Here is an 18,751-nt window from a genome sequence, read left to right on the forward strand (position 1 = left end):
CCTGAGCTATGGCCAGTGCCCACCAAAGCCAAATTGAAGTCGGATTTGGCACGTGGCAGCGAGTTTTGGGCGTAGTGCGAGGCCCCAGTGACTCCCATTCCGGAAATGTTTTCCCGCTCGTGCAAGGTCCGCATATCACCATATGGGGCATCGATGCTACGCGACTTCTTCAGCTGGGCGCCGTGGCTCTGGAGGTGCTCATCGTCTCCGTCCTTAATACGTTCCTGTTCAAAGAAACACAATTTCGGTAAGTGAAGGTCCTTCTCATTAACATAGATTAATATTATTTATTTAATAAATTATTATAAAATTAGTTTTCGTTGAAATCTAAGCCGAAGTTTGGTTAAACTGTTTACGTAAGGAAAGGTCGTAAAAATAAAATAATTTTTAGATTTTTTGGAATTAAAAAGTGGTTCAAATATCATTTAAATATATACAAATGTTGGACATTATGTTGTTGCTTTCCATTTTATTTTAGCAAGATATTCTCTAAAAAAAAGACGTTTTTTTTATTTTTTTAACATTTTTAAAGTTTAATAAAAAAATGAAATTTATTTTGAATTTATTGTTGAACTTAATTTTATTCAACCATTTTCTAGGTAATACAAAGATTTGTAGTTTCTGTCTTATTTTGATTGTATGGAAAGTGGAAGAGCAGCTTGGTTAACAGAGTGGTTATCACCCAATCGGATGGGATGGGATCGGATGAACATAATGGGCATGGACGGAGATGACTCACCAGGCGTCGCATGTTGCCGCTGTTGTTGTTGATGGCGATGTTGATGTTGTTGTGGCCATTGCTGCTGCTGTAGCCACTTTCGTACGCGGCCGGGGGAATGATCTCACGAGAAGCGGCAATCTCTTGCCAATTTTCGAAATTATTATCAATTACTGTCTTGCCGGTGGTGTGGTAGGCCATCCAGTGCTTGGCGATCGAGCACTGGCGCTCCAAGACGAATCCGTACCGTCGTCGCTCCTGTGTCATGGCCTTCTCGTCCAGAACGGAAGTGGGAAGGAGTGAAAGAAGCGTACATGGTAATAAATTTGTTATGTTTTTTTTTTGGGATTATTTTAATATTTTCTTAATATTTTGTAAAATAACATTTAATATAACAAGTAAAATGGGTGTATAAAAAATTTGCTTAGGTCTGAAATAAATGGACTCGGGGGGCATGATTAATAATTTTTGCAATAATGAATTCAAAAAACAAATTTACTAAACAGTAATACAAAAATGTAGCTTTAAATTAAGAACGTACAAATAAGAAAACGATCTTAAACTTTTCAAAACGGAATATTTGTCATTTGGCATCTTGTAGCTTCTACTTTAAAATTAACTTTAAATTGGATTAGCTTTTGATATGATTTTTTAAAGGATATCATTTTGTTTTCTGTGTAATGGGTGGATCAAGATTCGGCTTGCAGCCAACGAACAACTCACATTCTTGTAGCTCTGGTCGCAGAATACATCAAGCTTCTTCTTCTGGTCCTCGAGCAATTGGAGGCTCTGTGGGAAAGTGATGTTTTTTGGTGGCTCCTCACATCGATTGTAGGTATCCACTTACCCGCAGCTCCTTTTCGGTGTTCTCGGGCGTGGCCTTTTTCTTGCGCTGCTTCTTCATCGTGGAGACGGCCTTCTGGTAGCTCTCCATGCGCACCTTGTGCTGCTGCAGGAACTTCTTCTGCTCATGCTGCACCACCTTCGTGTCCTTCTCCAGATTTGTCTCCAATGGCACCAATAGATCCACGTAAAAAGCTTTTAGCTGAAACACAAAAAAATATGTTAATTTAAATGATGATATGATTTTTATCGGTTCGATACTTTATATATTTGATTCATATCCTAGCACATATTTTTAATAATAATGATAATAATAACCATTCAATCGGTTGCCTAATGTTTAAAATAAAATATGTATATTATCTCAAAAATCGTTTATGTATAATTTTAAAATATTGGGTTAACAATTATTTTCGAAAACTTTTCTTTTTAAATGGTGAAGTAGGAAGAGAATATTCATTTAAATTTTAATATTATCCAAAATATCTTGAAATAATTATGAACTTGCAAAAACCATATTTTTCCAGCAAAACTTAAATATAAATTGGTTAGTTTATTATTACTCACAATATTCATTTGCTGCTCCTGTATCTCCTTGTTGACATTTACAACGCTCATCAAAGCCGAACCTGAACAGAATAATAGTTAGGATCACATTAGGATTTATGACCAACCTCCGCACTGTCTTAAGGTCTTTTGCGGTCTCCATTTGAAGTCTTACCAATATCGCCCGTTCCGCTTTGCTGGGCGTTCATCGCAATCTTGGCCAATGCTTCATTGAATAGACGCGAGGCGGTTGCGGCACCTGTTGCATGAAATGGCACGGAATGCATTGCAAATTAGTTAACTGTACCCACTTGCAGCAGTCGATTATGGTGTTACTATACTATGTACATATACTACATATACATATATGATACATACCGTGCAACGCCTTGAGGTAGCTTTTGCCCGCCGCGATCAATTGCCTGGCACCCGGATTGAATCTGTCGAGTATGTTCTGCAATTGAGAGGAGATCGGAGATCGGAGATCGATGGCATCGTTAGTTCGGATATCCATAGGCGAGCTTATCGCACGGTTAATTAAATGTAATTTACTGGCCAGCATGCACCAACATTTCAATTTCATTAGTTATAAACATTTCCCCTCTCCCGTCCCACCCTTAAAAGTTGGTAATGGTTTTCCCCGTTTCGCCGCTGGCAGTAAAAGTCTGGTTGTATAAGTTAATTCGAGACAATGTTGTGGTCAGGCAGCGACATCATTAGTTCCGTGTAACCAACTGAACACACTCGTAATGCTAATTGTTCATTTAGCAATCTCCCATCTATGATTTAGCGGTGAATGCAAATGAAAGTTATCTGATGTATTGGAAAACAAGACGGCGGAATGCATTTTCAGTACTATGCATTTTCTGCAGCAAAAATAGATACTGATATCGCATTTCAAACAAAACATACAAATTTACTAGCTTAGCTGCAAATTTTTTAACCATTTTTTACGATATGAACATTCTGAAACGTAATCCCAATTAACCAGTTCACTTATCATTAGTATACTATCATAGCATTGTGAAACCTGTTCGGCAAATGAAGTCTGCGAAAATAAAGTTTGAATTTACTGGTTGCAGTTTTTTACTGTCGGTAGTAAAATGTTTATTAAACAAAGAATGAGGAAGACGTCCATTTAAATTTTTTGCTTCATAGCCTAACTCGTTTTCAAGTAGTTGATATTATTGAATAATATTAAGTGCTGCCTAACTAGAGCTAAATAGTTCGCTTTAACTAGTTTAGTTTAAAAAACTATTCCAAGTTCGTTTATTACTTTCTAACCAATCATAACTTAACTTTTGACCATAGCTTTAGAAAATATTTGAATTAAAACAACATTATCTGTACTTAAATATTCTTATTCAGCAAGCTCAATGGATCATCAATCATTATTTAACTTTGATCCCTTGATTTTTGTGGCCCTAACACCTTTAGTGATTTATCATCCGCAGAACTCCCCCATAAAAAAATCTATTTAAATATGCATTACACCATCTTCATAAATCTATTACTGGAAATGAGTCATATTAACAATAAATTGATCTGAGATAGGGACTCGGAAAATGCAAAACGATGAACAGGCAAACGACAATTAATTAACAACTTGGCACATGATTAGCATACAATTCGAGAGATGAAGGTGCATTACTGCGGGATGACGTGAATGGATGAATGTATGAATGGATTGTCATGTGGAAGGGAGGCTGACATCATCGGAGTGTTGACACCATAAAACACCACAAAACATGACAAAGACACACTTTGGTCCTGGGCTTGGCCTAAAGTTGAGTTGTCGTCCAGACAATGGCGAACATTTAACACGCAAACCCAAAAATGTGAATTCTCTATGGCCACAAAGCGTTTGCATTGTTCCAAAGACACATACTTTTTAATTGTGCGCTAGGAACTATACAAGATTTCGGACTAAGTATAATTGATTGTTGTTCTAGCCAAGAAATACTTTGGCACTCAATCACTTCCGGCCATGAGCTGATCAACAGCTTGGCACTCACGTCTGGCTACCGAATTCCTTGGCCCGAAAGTAATTAGCAACAAAATGTGAAATACCCATATGTAAACAAGGCATTCCGTGTGGAACAGTTCGGTTCGCTTGTGACTCGGGTTATTGCCAAATATTTACGCCTCGACATATTTGCTTCTCTAAATTTATTGGCCGCAAATGTGGCAGCAAGGCGTGGGAATGATTCGAGCCAGCACTCGAGATCATTTACTTAGATACTCAAATACTCAGATACTTAGATACTCAACTCCAAGGTCGTCGTCTACGTTTAACGATTCAACTTGCTCGAGTGTTTGCTTTTATGATCTACTAACTGGCTGATTTAGTTCGAAACTCCACTCTCAGATACAGATATCCACTGCAAGTAAATCTGCATTTCGGTGTATCTTCTAATGTTTATTTTACCTAAGTACTCTTGACTTTGCTGACCTCAGTGTAGTTGTTTTTAATTGTGATACAGATACCCAAGTAACTTCGTGGATTCAAGTGCGTTTTCGGAGGCCTTTGGGGCTCAACGTTTATGGGTTTATCAATGTTAATTGTTTCGTTTTTCTGCGCTTTGCGGTAAACACATTTTGTGGTTAAATGCAATCAATGTTTTGGGTTTGCTCTGTGGGAATTGACTTGGGACTTACCCTCCAATTGTTAAATGATTATACCCTTGATAGTAATTATGGCAACAGATTATAAAATCAGTGAGGTTTTGTAAAAATATTTAAAACAATACACAAATTTGACCAACAAAATAAACACTTTAAATCAATTTTTATAAAATTTTAAAAAAGATTTTTAGAAAAGATTGAATGATTGTGGTAAAGGGAGTATTTAAAATTAACTTTTGAAATGCATCAATACTATATTTTACTTGCTTTATAATTTAAATATGGTTTTACTTCTAATTTAATAACCATGGTACGAGTCAGGTTTCCTTTAAATGCGATGTCTATCAGCTCGTGTAATTGGCCTAACGGCTTAACAAATTCCTGCTCGTTCGAACCAGCAATTAACATTTCTCCTTGCTCACCCACTCATGGCCAAATGCTGACGTAATCGCTTATCACGCCCGCGAATCTGCGAACCACCGACAACACTTAACCCGAAATTAATTGAGGTAGTCTTGCCCAGTGAAGTACAGTACCCAGATCACAATCCCAATACCATTCCCAATCCCCATTTGAAAACCCAGGCCCAAACCCAAATTTGGTCTCTAATCGTCGCTTAACATAAATCGCCACCAGTGGAGCGCCACACACATGTAATTTTTTTTAATTAAAACAGAGACTAAATGCAAAGCATAACACGAAAGCCTCCCATTTGCTTAAAACAGCCAACGAGGCGGAATGTTGAGCGGTACACTGAGCAAAACAGTCTTAATATTTTTATTACTAATTTGGAAATTATAAATGACACTGAAAAAGTCTAAAGTCTTGGCTTAAAATATAAATAAATCCCAAAACTTTTTAGAAATCACAAAAACAAAAAAAGGTCCAAATCTTATTAATACACACTACAGTACTGTTTAACTTAGTAACTTTAAATAATAAGTACTTTTCAAGCTATTCTTGAAAGGTACTACATTGCAACAATCATTATTTTATAAAATCACTAACAAAAGGTAATAAAAAAATATACATACATATTTGGATAAGTGCTTTTGTTTCATTACTTTTTAGTGCCACAAGTGCTACAAGCAAGTGAAATAATAATATACCGCAAAATTACGTTTTTTTAAGTCCTTAGAGGCGATTGAATAGTACATAAAAATCATATTTTAATGGTAGTTTTAAGCTTACTTTTTTTTCGGTGTCTTATGGGTAGTGAGGATAGGGACAACGGGGGGCATTTGGAGAGCCTCTTTCGGGTTAGGCCATAATTTAACGACGCCAGCGAGCGACACACCCACCGCAGAGCATGCGAGAATGCACCACTACACCTCTACATCACTAGCCGAAACAACAACAGTAAACCGCAATTATGCCAATTAGAAACCAACAAATGCAAAAAGCAACACGCAACAGGTTTGCCGGCAACAATTCAACATTCAACATTGGCGATGGCGATGGCGATGGCAACCCAAGTCAACTGTTGACAAAACCTCAACGAAGGCGTCAAGGCGCAACCAGTCACGCCTTCTTTTTTCGGGGGAAGAGGGTTTGTGGTTCGAGGTTCCAGGGAGTGCTAAATTATCCCCCGTCCACATCCCCCACTCTACGACAAGATAAACGCAAAGTGCGTGAAAAATGCTAAATGTAAATAATTCTCGCTTGCGTGACTTCTTCCCAGGCAGTTGGAAAACCAGCTCAAATGAAATTGTTGTAATTTTGTCTAAGCGAAGACTAGATGTCCTTGGCGATAGGGAAATATATATATGAAGGTAGGACATGCCAATTGGACTTTAAGGATGATCAGCTTAAGTTTTAGTTTATCTATACCATTAATGCTTTGGCTCACAAAATGTTTGGAAAACTCATTGAAATTAAAAGGGATATTGATTTTCTTGACTCCCCTGTATAATTTTGTATTTGTTTTTTAAATAGTTCTAATAAAATGTTCAACCAGTCTTAACAAAAACTATGTTTACATGTCAAACTACTATTGAGATCAATTTCGCTTAGGCGTTTGTCATAATCCACACAATCCTATCATCGGTAAGAGTACATGAGAAATGGACCCACTGGGATTGGTAGGGCTTCTCGCCGGCGAGTCGGACGTTAACCCACTTCCATTTGCCATGGTCATACCTGTGCTCATGCCCAAGCCCAAGACCAAGTAACCCCCCCGGATCCCCTCCATCCAGTCGATGTGACATCGTTCCGAGTGGCGTCGGCCCCTCTAATGCAGCAGCCTTAGAAATGCCTTTCAAACATGGCAATCAGCTGCAAGTTACCAGTTCCCAGTTGCCAGTGTGTAGTCCATGGTCCGAGGTGCACACTTGCCGCCTCTTTTTACAGCTCCAATCCTCCAATTCTCCAATCCTCCGTCTGTGGGCATTAGGTGGCTGCAATTTTAATTTATTTCCACGTTTCTTGCTGGGAGCTTCAGCACATCGGACACCTTCGTCGTCCCATGTGTATGCACCATGCTGGGTGCCAAACTCTTGAGGGGCTTCACCTCCTGCTCCGACTGCCCCTTTTTTTTTTTTTTTTTCTTGCCCCAGCAGGTTGGCTTTTGTGTGGTCAGCTGGATGTCATTCTGATCCAATCACTGGCGGCAGGCTCTCACAGTGGCTTCGGTTTCGATTTATGTTGCGGGGAATGTGCCATAAATCTAAGCGAATGACAAACAATCCGAAGGCATTCATCGCCAACGCCAGTTTGCAGGCAGCTGTTTGAATGAAATGCGTTTTAAGCATCGACTTGACGGCCCAACTTGCGGTTTTATTCACTTGGAAACAAATATGTGGATTCACGTGAGAGGAAAACTGGTTGTTGGGGTTCTGTATGTTATACTTTAATGGGCAATAAAGCAAAAACAATAAAATTACCATGTTGACTCACAAAGAAAATATATTATGAACATTTTTAAGGCTTAAGAGTTGCTTATTTTAAATTCAATAAACCAATAACAACCAATCTTTTAAATTTAATAAAATTTACTGATTATATTTTTAAAAGAGTTTAAAAAAAAATTCATAATTTTTAGATAAATATATTTAAAAGGGAAAGTGAAAGCGGCTATTGCAATTATCTCTTGAGTACATCTCTCAACCAACTTTACTCGTTTGCCATTCAAGATATATGGTTGAACAGAGTACAAGATTTATTACGGGTGCGAGCAAAAAAATTAAGCAAGTTTCATAAATTACAACGAAGCTGTTAAATTATATAAGCATTTGAGTACACAAGAGATCTAAATTAATCATTTTAAAACATAAAACTGCAACGAGAATAACAATAATTTATAAATACAGCGGAAACGAATAATTTACATCTTTTGTACAAAATAAACAATGCAAAATGACAAAGCAAAAAGTATTTTGCAATATTTTATTAGTTGTAAGCACTCGACTCTTATTTTTTCTAGAAATTTAAATTTTCATTGATAGATCAATCAATTAACTAATGAGCAGTAGAATTCCACATCTCTGCTCCATTTGCATACCCGTATATGCAGAAACCCTCCCAAAAAAGTTAAGTGTGTCAATTTTAGAAAGGCCAAATCGCGACTCTGAATAAAGATAAGCAAAAGCGGTCTGCTAATGAGTTGAGAATAGCCAGCCGAAAAACGAATGCTATCGAATTAATTAAAACCCGTTCAAGAACTTGCACAGACCAACCCAGAAGTGAGTTCACACAGTTCCAGACAACAAAAAAAAAAAACAGACAGGCTATCTATTAAGCCAAACGAGACAAAAAAAAAATGCAGTTAAAAAGAAAAAATGCGAAAATGAAATGTTGATATAATAAATCGATTGATAGACCAGTTCAGCCAGAGAATTCAAGACAATTGCGCATAAATCATAGCGAATTAACTCATAATCTGTTGTGTGTTGAGGAAGTGACTTCAGTTGATTGATGCACGGCCATTGAGACTCCCATTCCCATTCCAATTCCAATTCCGATTTCTTCCTGCCATTGACAGAGCGAGTTCGTTTCCTCAGTCTTTCGTTTGCACTCGTGTTTGTCAAGTGGGCCCCAACCCACTAATTAAAACAGCCAGCAGCACCCATTTATTCGATTTACATTACACGGTTGCGACGCTGTCACAAATATATACAATAATTGTGCGAAAAAAAAAAACATAAATAAAAACACCAGCGGGAAAAATGCAAATGCTGGTCGCGAAAATGCAGCCATGTGCAACAAACTGCCAAGGAAGCAGCCCAAAAACAAAATTTCCGCAATTTCAAGCGGCAGAAACCGCAGAAACAGCAAAAGCAACAGCAAGTTTTCAAAGGAAAAAAAAACTTAAAGTTACATAATGAAATAGATGCGCGAAATGTGCAATACGCCTCAACTTGGGGCAGATGCAACCGAAGCGCTGCAAAAATGAAAAAGAGAAGCCGAAACTTGCCAAACTCTCGAGGCGGAGTCGTCGCGTCTGTCGTCGACTTGGGATGATTTCGGGGGATTCGCAAACAAACAAATCAAATCCCCAATTGAACTCGTTTGCTCGACTGGATATATACGGGCCGTTGCCAGACGAATGTAGGTATATATGGCCAGAAATGTATGCCGAAAAATACCACTCAGCCACCGTATGTCGTGACCAAATTTGGCTACGAATTTTACAGCAACAGTAACAGCAACAGCAGCCCAATCGACAAGACAAAATTCACTTTCAAATGTATCTTTGCCATTTTTATCGGGAAATATTTGTGGCTCTCTGTTTCTGGCTATGATTTAATCACCCTTTTTAAGTGGTAGTTGAAACTTAAGCTCAACTTTGTTAGCTGCACATCAATAAATTTAATATCTATAAAAATAATAAAGTAAGCACTATTTTTTACATTAAACGAACGCCTCGAAGCTGAAACAATTAAATTTTTTATTTAAATTAAAGGTTTCTTTGGTGTTAAATTTTGGTTTTTGCAAAGATTGTACTAAATTCATCTAATATGCTCTCTAGATTCCTTTCATAAATAAACTAATCATTTATACCTAAATACCGTGCACAGCCTCAATTTGTTAAGATAAATGTAATTAAAACACTCAATTTTAAAGCTTTTAGATTTCAATATAATAACTGTCAAAATGTCTTGTAAATATATAATATTTTTAATCTTTTGTTATTCATGTGAAATTTCAAGGGTATTCAGGGTAAACTTCCAAGTCACGGTTTTTTTTTTGGTTTTCATTTTGTAGATTAATTTTGGTTGCTTTCATTTGAAGCCATTTATGGAGATCGCGTGTGGCGATAAATTTAGTTTACAAAAGGAAAACGTTTAAGGTTATAAATTGTTTTCCAAAAGATTAAGCATCGTTATGTGCCTAACAGTGAATTAGTCGTAAGTGGCTAATAGAAATGGCCTTCATGCAATAGCTACGTTAATATTTAGGTGTCAGTGGGGTTACATAAGTTTGACCCTCAGCTAAGAGGAGTACACAAGAATTTAATGGAGAAAAAATTACAAATTCTTATCACATGTTTGAGTGTTTATAATCAGAGATTTTTGAAAATTGTCAAAACGACTGAAATTCAAGATAATTTATCATCATCCACAGAAAACTCATATAAAATTAATTATTTATTTTGTAACTAAAAGTATTATAAGGATTTCTTACGATTTTGGGAAAAGGATATAAAATGTTAAATTTGTGAGTGAAAAACTAATGCGAAAAGCGTTTTAATCTTATTAATTAGTAAGTCAAACTTTTTTATTTTGATTTGAAATTTTATAATTTGTATTAGCTTGAATGCATTTTATTCTTGAAACCCTAAAAAATGTAATAATAATAATAATAATTATAATAATAATAATTATTTTACAAATAAAATTAACATCTCAGAATGGGTACCCGTTTTCCTGGCAATTAACAACACGTAGAGTGGTTTAATTAATAAAACAAATACCATATGTTGTAATAGTGAAGAGAACGTGTCACTTACCCTGTACACGCCATCGACGAGTTTTGTAACTTCCTCGGCCTCCATTGTGGCTGGACTTATTTGCGGGCCCTCCTGCCGATGGATGTGGAGTGGATTCAAGTAGCCGATAACCGCGGGCTACTGATCGATAATGATGAATTGAGCGCCCCGAAAGCCGAAACACAAAAATCACTTGCAGCCCCGCCGAAATTCACTTTCAACTGCAGCGCCCAAAAGTCAAAATGCACTCGATTTTCACTTTCTAAAGTGGCACAAACACACACACACGCACACTTACACACACACGGGGAGACACCGTCGCCGAAAATTGACTGAAGGAGACCGAGACCCGAAAGTGGCAAGAGACGTTGAACCGGGCCGTAACGAAAGCCTCGAATTTGGAGTAAACTTGTAACTTTGACTTTCGTTGCACAGAATCTTGGAAATCTCGTTTCTGTCGTGACTTTCTTTTTGGCGGGCAGCAGACGAAGCTCAAACACCAACCGCACCACGTAACGCGATCCAGGCAAATGAAATGCCAACCGAGCCAAGACTTTTGCTTTGAGTTGAGTTCAGTTGCGTTGGGTTGAGTTGAGTTGGCTTGTTTCTATTTTTCGACGGGTTTGCTGGGGTCTTCGGGTCGTGTTTGTTGTTTGTTATCAACAACTTGTGGCTTCGGCACGTGATTGAGTTGTTCGTGAATCTGCAAAGAGAGAATCGGAAGTTTGCTCAGTCAGCTGGTATATAGAAAATAACTAAAATTGAACGAACAAAAATACTTGGCAACCGGCAATATTTAATCAATACTGGCGAAGGAATTTTTACAGGCCAAGAGGTTAGACTTTGGCGGAATATACAGGAAATTACAAAAATATACACAATTTAATAAGAGATTTATAAGAGAAGGTAAGTCAATTTCATAAATGACTTTATTATTAGCCAATAAAAAAAACCCCATTTATTCGATTTTTTGTTAATGTTTATTAATACGTTTGGTTTAAAGAAGGGTGTCTTGAGAATAAACTACAGACAATATTAAGGTAGAAGTGTTAATTCAATACTAAATAATATAACCCTTATACTTTTTAGATTCATTTCTATACCGAAGAGTCTAAAAACCACATAAGTTTTGTTTCGGTACATTTGTGGTTAAAATTTAATATTTATTTTAATGAAACATTTTTTCAAATTTAAAATTCGTGTATCATTTTTGTTTAAAATATAAACTTATATATTTTTTAAATAAACACTTAAATAACCTTTGAAAATATATTTTTTAAATCCTAACAGTTGTAACGCGTGAAGATGAGTAAACTAGACGACTTGCTGGGCAAAAAGAAAACGGTGGTTCCCGTTTTGGACCTCAGTCGCAGCAATATTCAGACCGTGGAGGAGTTCAAACGGCTGCTGGAGAAGGTGCCCGACTACAAGATGCGGCCGGTGAAGGTGCGCGCCGAAGAAATAAAGATCCGGGAGAAGGACTACGCCTTCAAGATGCCCAAGAAGGAGATGCGAAAGTTGTTGAGGGCAAATGGCGAACGGGAAGCGATGTACATCTATGCGGATCCGGTGCCCAGTGAAATGAAGGACGTGGTGCTGATGGAACTCTGTGCCGTGCCCATCGACTGGAAGATGCTGACCACTTTGAGGCCGAAGAACAAGCAGGAAGAGGAGTACTTCAGCCGAATGGTTGAGATGGGAAAATTGGAACTGAAAACCGAGGCCCGCGATCGCCGAGAATTTGCCCTGAACAATTGTGTTAAGAAGATCAAGAACAAATCGGGCATTGTGGAAACTCGACTGATGACCTGCGAGTCCTGCGGCGAGGAAATGTGTTGTGGTAATTAAAATCGAATATATATCTATATATTTGTAGACCTAACCAAACCAATATATATTTTATTTAGGCAAGTCTTGTGGTGACTTCAACTATGATCTGTACATTCGTGTCGAGGCCCGGGTGGTTAAGCCCAAACCGGCCGTTTTGGCCTCCAACAAGGCCAAGTTAAATGGTCGCAAAAAGTCAACGGTGGGCGGCACCAAGATCAAGGTCAAAAAGTCGTCCAACAAAAGCAGTTAGGAAAACTGAATGAAAAAATAATACTGTATGAATAACAAATATTCAAAAAATTACCCTTACAAACATATATAACTAGCTTTTATAACCATAATTATTTGCTAATATATCTGTAACATTTTTTTATAAATAACACTCATATACAACACAAATGGAAGTTATTAATTTATGAGAATTAAACACTTATGGAATTTTTAAGTTGTAAACACATAAGCCATGTGTAGCATTTAATAAAGTTGCTAATTAATCAATATTTTTCATTCCTTTTATAACCAATGTGTTAAATAAAAAGAACCTAAATTTAACTATAGAGCAAAACACATACAAGCTACCACACTATCTACAAATTTGGCCATTTATATTGAGCGTTTTACACGTTATTTACTACCAATAAAGTTTAAGCCCGCATACTAAATCATGGTAACAAAAACAAATGGTATATATACATTTTCTTTAAAAAACTGAAGTAAATGTTTGTATTTAACTATTCCATTGAAGATTTTTACATTTTGTTTTTTTTTTTTTGGTTCGACACGAATACTTATGCTTCTGTCTAACGAAATCCACTTAACATCAACATTGTTAGCGAACAGCTTCAAAAAATGTTGTAAACTGCTGAGATAATGAAGACAACTCAAATGCAAAATAGTAGAAATTTTCTACGATTTTTCCCGCTCAACAGGCGATACTCAAGTGTTTCTTTTTTGCCGGTCAGCAAATGCGGCACTAGCCGCATAAAGCTCAAAATGAAATGGCTAAAATATTTAAATTGCCACAGAGCAACACAGCAAAGCAGCCGAATGGCCATTAAGACAAAGTCAACAAGGGAACAGGGGTTCTGTGCTCGGTGGTCTGCAGAGACCCACAAAATACACTGGGCAAAAATAAAGGAATTTCTTTAAAATGGTTAGAAAAAGCTCAGAAAATTGGTATTTAAATGAAATGAGCAACTGGGATACGCAGGTAAATAAAACCAAACAATGTTTCAGATTTTTATGTTTTGGTCATTGTCTTGTAGATTTGTCCAATTGGGTTATGTTCTTGAAATGAAACAATATCTATGTGATGACAAATTCTTTAAATATTTTTTCTTAAGGTGATGGATGGACGAAATGGCGCCGACTTCGATGCGTTGGCGACATCGCTCCAGTGGCAAGCAGCCACTTACAGTCCACGAATCGCTGCTCGGAGGCTTGTGCAACAATTTGTGCAAGTCTCGGCTCTCGGCCAGAATTCAATGGCCGTGTCTCAGAGCCTGTCTCCGATTCTCCACTTCTCTAGACCCCGAGCACCGTTCCCCACTAATTCTACTCAGTCTGCGGAGCTGCACAGCTTTTGATTACTAATGAGCCCAGTTCGCTGTTGAGCTCTGTCAGCCCCGATCGCAGCTCTGATTTATGCGGTTTATTTATGGAAATATCTATTCGCGTAGAAATTGAAAATTTACTTTGAATATCAAATTTATAGCCTGACGGCACAGCCGGGGACCGAGACGAAGCTTTGCTTGGAATCTTAATTTGATTTCGATTTTCTTGCAACGCAGCTTGCAATTAGTTGAAGAATGTGTACAAAAATGAAGTAGGCCTAGTCCGATTAGAAATTACAAAGTTTGATCTACTTTATCTGAATAAATAAACCTTAAAAACAAATAAATTATATTTTAACTTTAAAATCTAGAATAAATGAACAGGATATTGAGCCAAGGAAAATTATTTTTTAAGTTGATAAAAATATATGAATTATATCCAGCTAATTAAACTTAATCCTACGTGGATACGTTTTTAATTCTATAATTTTATAATAAAAATTATAAAATTATGCTGATGTTTTTTTAAAAAGATTATCTTTTTCTTTAGAAAATGAAAAGTCTTTTGACTTTTTCCATTGTTTCCTAGATTATCTCCTCTTAAAATATCACTACATTACTTTGTATTGTCACGTGAGCGTAGATTACAGCTTCCGAAATATAATTATTATAATTTCCAACTAAATCGCTCTTCCTCCAACTCAACCGCAGACTTTGCTTCCCTCGATGTTTCTATTCATAGTGACACTCATATCGCCAGCTCACTTCGTAAATCAACTCAGACTGTTGACTTTTACCAACTTAATTGTGGAATCGAGTGTGGCACACCATTCAAGCCGAATTCTGTTATTGTGAGCTACCATTGAACTGCCGTGGAACAGGCAGCATCAATATGTCAGCACTTCGCCCCAGGTGACTTTCGTATCTTGGGGTCTTTCACCTGGTTAAAAGACGTGCCAAGACGATTACGTAGGCACACGCGTCTTTAACTGCGATCTGTGTAGCCGATCGGAAGATTTCCAACATAAACACGACCGAATGAAACTGAAAACAAAAACATGGCTCAAATGAAACGCATTTAAATCTTACGAAATGCTTGATGTCGCATCTCTATATTTATGCAGATGCAAGATAAACACATTCCAGATAAGCTGGCAAAGTGAGAGTGCCGTGAAGAAAGAAAGTTAGGCTCTTGTTTTCATTAGGCTTTCGTCTACGTGATGTCTTGCTGGGCCACGCCCCACAGCCTTGATTAGAATTCCAAGCTAAGCCCGCCTACGAAAGACTTAAGCAACGAACTTCGCAGCTGCATTCTTTTGATGCAAGGTTAGCATTACATCGTCACTGTGGTCAGCTGTGCAACCCGATATCACAGCACTCTAGCCGACGGCTTAATTATGCATCTGCCATGAAAATATATGCAAAAACAGCGCTTGTCTATTAAGAACAAGGCCGGAATCGCCAGCCAGTTAACTTAACCCGAGAAACTCGAATAGAACATTGCTCAGCTAAGACTCTGCTATATGATTATTGCCTTTTAATTGCTGCCTTAGCTTTGGTTTAAAGATTGACTCAAAAAATACAATACGGAAAAAAAATTTAGAAATATTGTAAAGGTAAAAATGTTATGAAATTATATTGAGTATTAAAGAAGCATTTCTTGTAAAACTTTTTTTTTGTTAGTCAATCCTATTTATAATATTTTAAATTAATTAAATATATATATTTTTCGTTTTAGATTTATTAAAAATTTTGTTTTAAATAAATTTTTTTAACTATTTATTTTGTTTTTAAGTTGACTTGATGTAAAATATATTTATAATTATTTGTAACTATTATTTATAATTAAATAATTACAGAGAAAGTATTTCAGAAAACTTTATCTTGGGTAATAAATTAGTTGTTTATATTACTTGCAGTCTATCAATAAACATGCAATTTTTTGAGTAAAAACTGATAGAAACTTTATTTGTTCGTGTAGACATCCTCTCAGCAAACCCAAGTGCATCCTCCCTTCCTTTGAATGGCCACAAATCACTTGGCAAACTTTCGCCGAATCGAATAGCTGATGAGCAGTCAACGACCATTTTTCCTGACAGTCAAAATACATGCGAATAATCGGGTAAACAACTTTAAGCAGCATGTCCAACATCAGTTAACTTAGGCTGGAGAAGAAGATTGGTGCGCAAAGTCGATGTCGGCATCGGAGCCACTATTATCAAATGCTCATCATTAACATTTGCTGCCTGCTGTGGCTGAAATCTCGACGTTACGATCAAATTGCAGCACATGTGAATACACGTGTGCCGCCGAGCCCAGAGATCTTGGACAAAGGTGAGCCGAAGATGTTGTGAAAATAAAATTAAACTAAAGGCCGAAGACAATGCACTGGGCGAAGTGGATTTTGCAGATGCACACTCGTATCTGTGCGCTAAATTGCCGTCAGATACATTTGCAAATGAGTCTTAGAGAGACATAGCACACAGCACACAATAACATTGTTCAGTCATACCAAAGGAAACCTCATTTTCCACGATACCCCCCCGTCCAGGTGCCATGCAAATCGAGAGACGCTGCCTGCTCGTTCAGTCAAATTGGCAGTGAAAGTAAAAGTTTAAGCTATTTTTTGCTCTCTGGGCTGTCGAACAGCCAGTAAAACGTAACAAATCCCAGCTCAAACCGTGGCCAAGCGCTAAAAAACCGAACGCACAATGGAAGCTGACGACTGGCAGACATCTCGACTGACACTTGCTGCCATAAGGAGATGTAGTCCATGTTTCACTTTGCCCTGAACAATACCGCACTGAACTGAGCCACCCAAAGACCATTGACCATCACCCGCTGACACGAACCCACTAAAACCCATTTCCTTTCAGCAATTAACTTTTTTACCAGCACTTATTTCAACAAATTTTTCTTAATTAGAAAAACATGGCCTGCATTGAAAAGAAATTTAAAAAAACTACTTGGAATGTAAAACTTCACACGTAGACATTTAATTTAAGCTATTAGGACAATTAGCGGTTGTATCATTATAAAATATTTATCTGAAAATGTCATATATTCACAAAGATTTTAATCAAAATGTTATTCAGCTTAAAAATATAAATTAAAATCAGAATTTTGTTTTTAAAGGCAAAAAAAAACAAACAATTCTACAATTTATACTATCTTAGCATGGATCGGTAATAAAAAGGTATTGGCAAAGCTTATTCTGAACCCATGTTAGTAGATAAATTATTACACTTTTTAAGTCTTATAAAAGTTTTGTAGCAGAAAACAAGAGTTAATGAGTTTATCTACTCGTATTTGAATTAATTACCAGCTTTCTGACCTTAGAAGATCCTCGTTTAGCGGAAACTATTTCTCTTCGGTCTCGCGTTGCTGTTCCATTAACCCACTGAGCAACGCTTCTCTACAAGATTCCCCCGGCTGGAGGCTGATCACCGGACACACCCAACATGGGCTGCTCCACCCGCCCCCCACAAATATCTTCTTGGCGGAACGGTCGTGACTTCATTTAGCAGTACTGCTCACGTACCGGCATCTCCTGTTTATTGCCATTGCTGGCGGGAAAAAAAGAAGCTCTCCCCATCATAAATTAGGTGCAGATGGAATCTCAAAGTGCCGACTCTAGTTTGGCTGCAGTTTTTCTCTGGGAGCGTTAATGGCCATGCCCATTCCGCTGAACAGGAACTGGCTATGAGATCTACACCCACATCAAAGTAAATGAAGGAAAATTCCAATGAAAATCTTAAAATGTTGTGATAATGATCAAAATAGTTAACTAAAATATGTGAGTAACTGGCTTGGCACAAATGGGAAAAAAGGAATAGTATATTGAATATGTATATGCCATTTAGTTATACAAATTAGTTATATAAATGTTCAAAAGTCGTCCAAGAAATAAAATTTTTCTTAAATTGAAAACTAACTTTCTTATACTCAACAAAAATGTATCTTCATAAGAAGAAAAAAACCCATTTTCTAGGACATCAAATTTTCCTAAAATCAAGAGTGATATCTTCCAAGAAGATCCTATATTTGTTGCTCTTAATTTTAAAACGCAATTAACATTTGTTTTCTGTCAAGAAAAAATAGTAGAACTTTAACATCTTTGTTATTTGATTTTTTTCAGTTATCTTCGAGTATTAAATTGTCCAAAAAAGATAACTTATTTTTTTGAGCAGTTATATAGAATTGAGAATAAATTGTAACCAAAAACTATTAATAAGCGGAACTAAACGGAACCACGAGCTGCAAATATAATTGCAGCCCGAGTTGATTGATTTGGAGGCACTTTATATGGGATTTTCTTGTGTTGAGCAGCGGATCGGTAGCCGAAACCAAAACTCATTTGTCCGCCCACTCACCAATCATCGAAATGGAGATACTCGAGCCCAAGACTTGTCTCTAAGACCCAATGCTACAGACATGGAGTGCCGAAGTGAAACAAATCGCCAAACGATTGGCAACTGACGGCTGAGAACCGAGGACTGCGTCACCTGCAAGGAATGCGACCTTGAGCTGTCGTCGTCGGCTATATGGGGCTGCTTGTTCAGATGTCGTGACTGCCCAGGTTCAGACCCAGAGCCAGACCCAGACCCATACCCATACCCATACATCGGTATCGGTTCAGGTAATTCCAAGCAGCAGCAACCACAATGCGAAATATCAGCCTGGCACAGACCACAAATACGCGAGAGTCCA

The 18,751-nt window shown here is 37.3% G+C and overlaps 2 protein-coding genes across 5 annotated transcripts in view; one reads left to right on the forward strand and one right to left on the reverse strand.

Annotated features, from left to right (window-relative positions):
• The window catches only part of LOC108150226 (brain-specific angiogenesis inhibitor 1-associated protein 2), a 34,322-nt gene that overhangs the window by 4,195 nt on the left and 11,376 nt on the right, over positions 1–18,751 (reverse strand). For all 4 annotated transcript variants that reach the window (XR_001774661.2, XM_017278272.2, XM_017278271.2 and 1 more), the window contains exons 2-9: positions 10,680–11,361; positions 2,486–2,561; positions 2,283–2,366; positions 2,129–2,190; positions 1,566–1,763; positions 1,442–1,507; positions 740–988; positions 2–224 (exon numbers count right to left, since the gene is read on the reverse strand). Coding sequence is in view for 3 of the 4 variants with exons in the window: in XM_017278272.2 (XP_017133761.1) it covers positions 2–224; positions 740–988; positions 1,442–1,507; positions 1,566–1,763; positions 2,129–2,190; positions 2,283–2,366; positions 2,486–2,561; positions 10,680–10,724 (1,003 nt within the window). In the remaining variant the exon portion in view is untranslated. The remainder of the gene's footprint in view (position 1; positions 225–739; positions 989–1,441; positions 1,508–1,565; positions 1,764–2,128; positions 2,191–2,282; positions 2,367–2,485; positions 2,562–10,679; positions 11,362–18,751) is intronic.
• LOC108150229 lies at positions 11,357–12,887 on the forward strand. The gene is made up of 3 exons (XM_017278276.2): positions 11,357–11,564; positions 11,949–12,498; positions 12,566–12,887. The coding sequence occupies exons 2-3, from the start codon at positions 11,964–11,966 to the stop codon at positions 12,736–12,738; spliced, it is 708 nt and encodes a 235-aa protein (XP_017133765.1). The 5' UTR covers positions 11,357–11,564; positions 11,949–11,963; the 3' UTR covers positions 12,739–12,887.

The sequence above is a fragment of the Drosophila elegans genome, unplaced genomic scaffold, assembly GCF_018152505.1.
Source record: "Drosophila elegans isolate 14027-0461.03 unplaced genomic scaffold, ASM1815250v1 contig_208, whole genome shotgun sequence".
Taxonomy (NCBI): domain Eukaryota; kingdom Metazoa; phylum Arthropoda; class Insecta; order Diptera; family Drosophilidae; genus Drosophila; species Drosophila elegans.

Excerpts from the sequence above, each read along its gene's own strand:
- LOC108150229 (XM_017278276.2), top strand. The coding sequence starts at position 11,964 with ATGAGTAAACTAGACGACTTGCTGGGCAAAAAGAAAACGGTGGTTCCC. Across the intron at positions 12,499-12,565 it reads CGGCGAGGAAATGTGTTGTG|GCAAGTCTTGTGGTGACTTC; the intron begins GTAATTAAAATC and ends TATTTTATTTAG.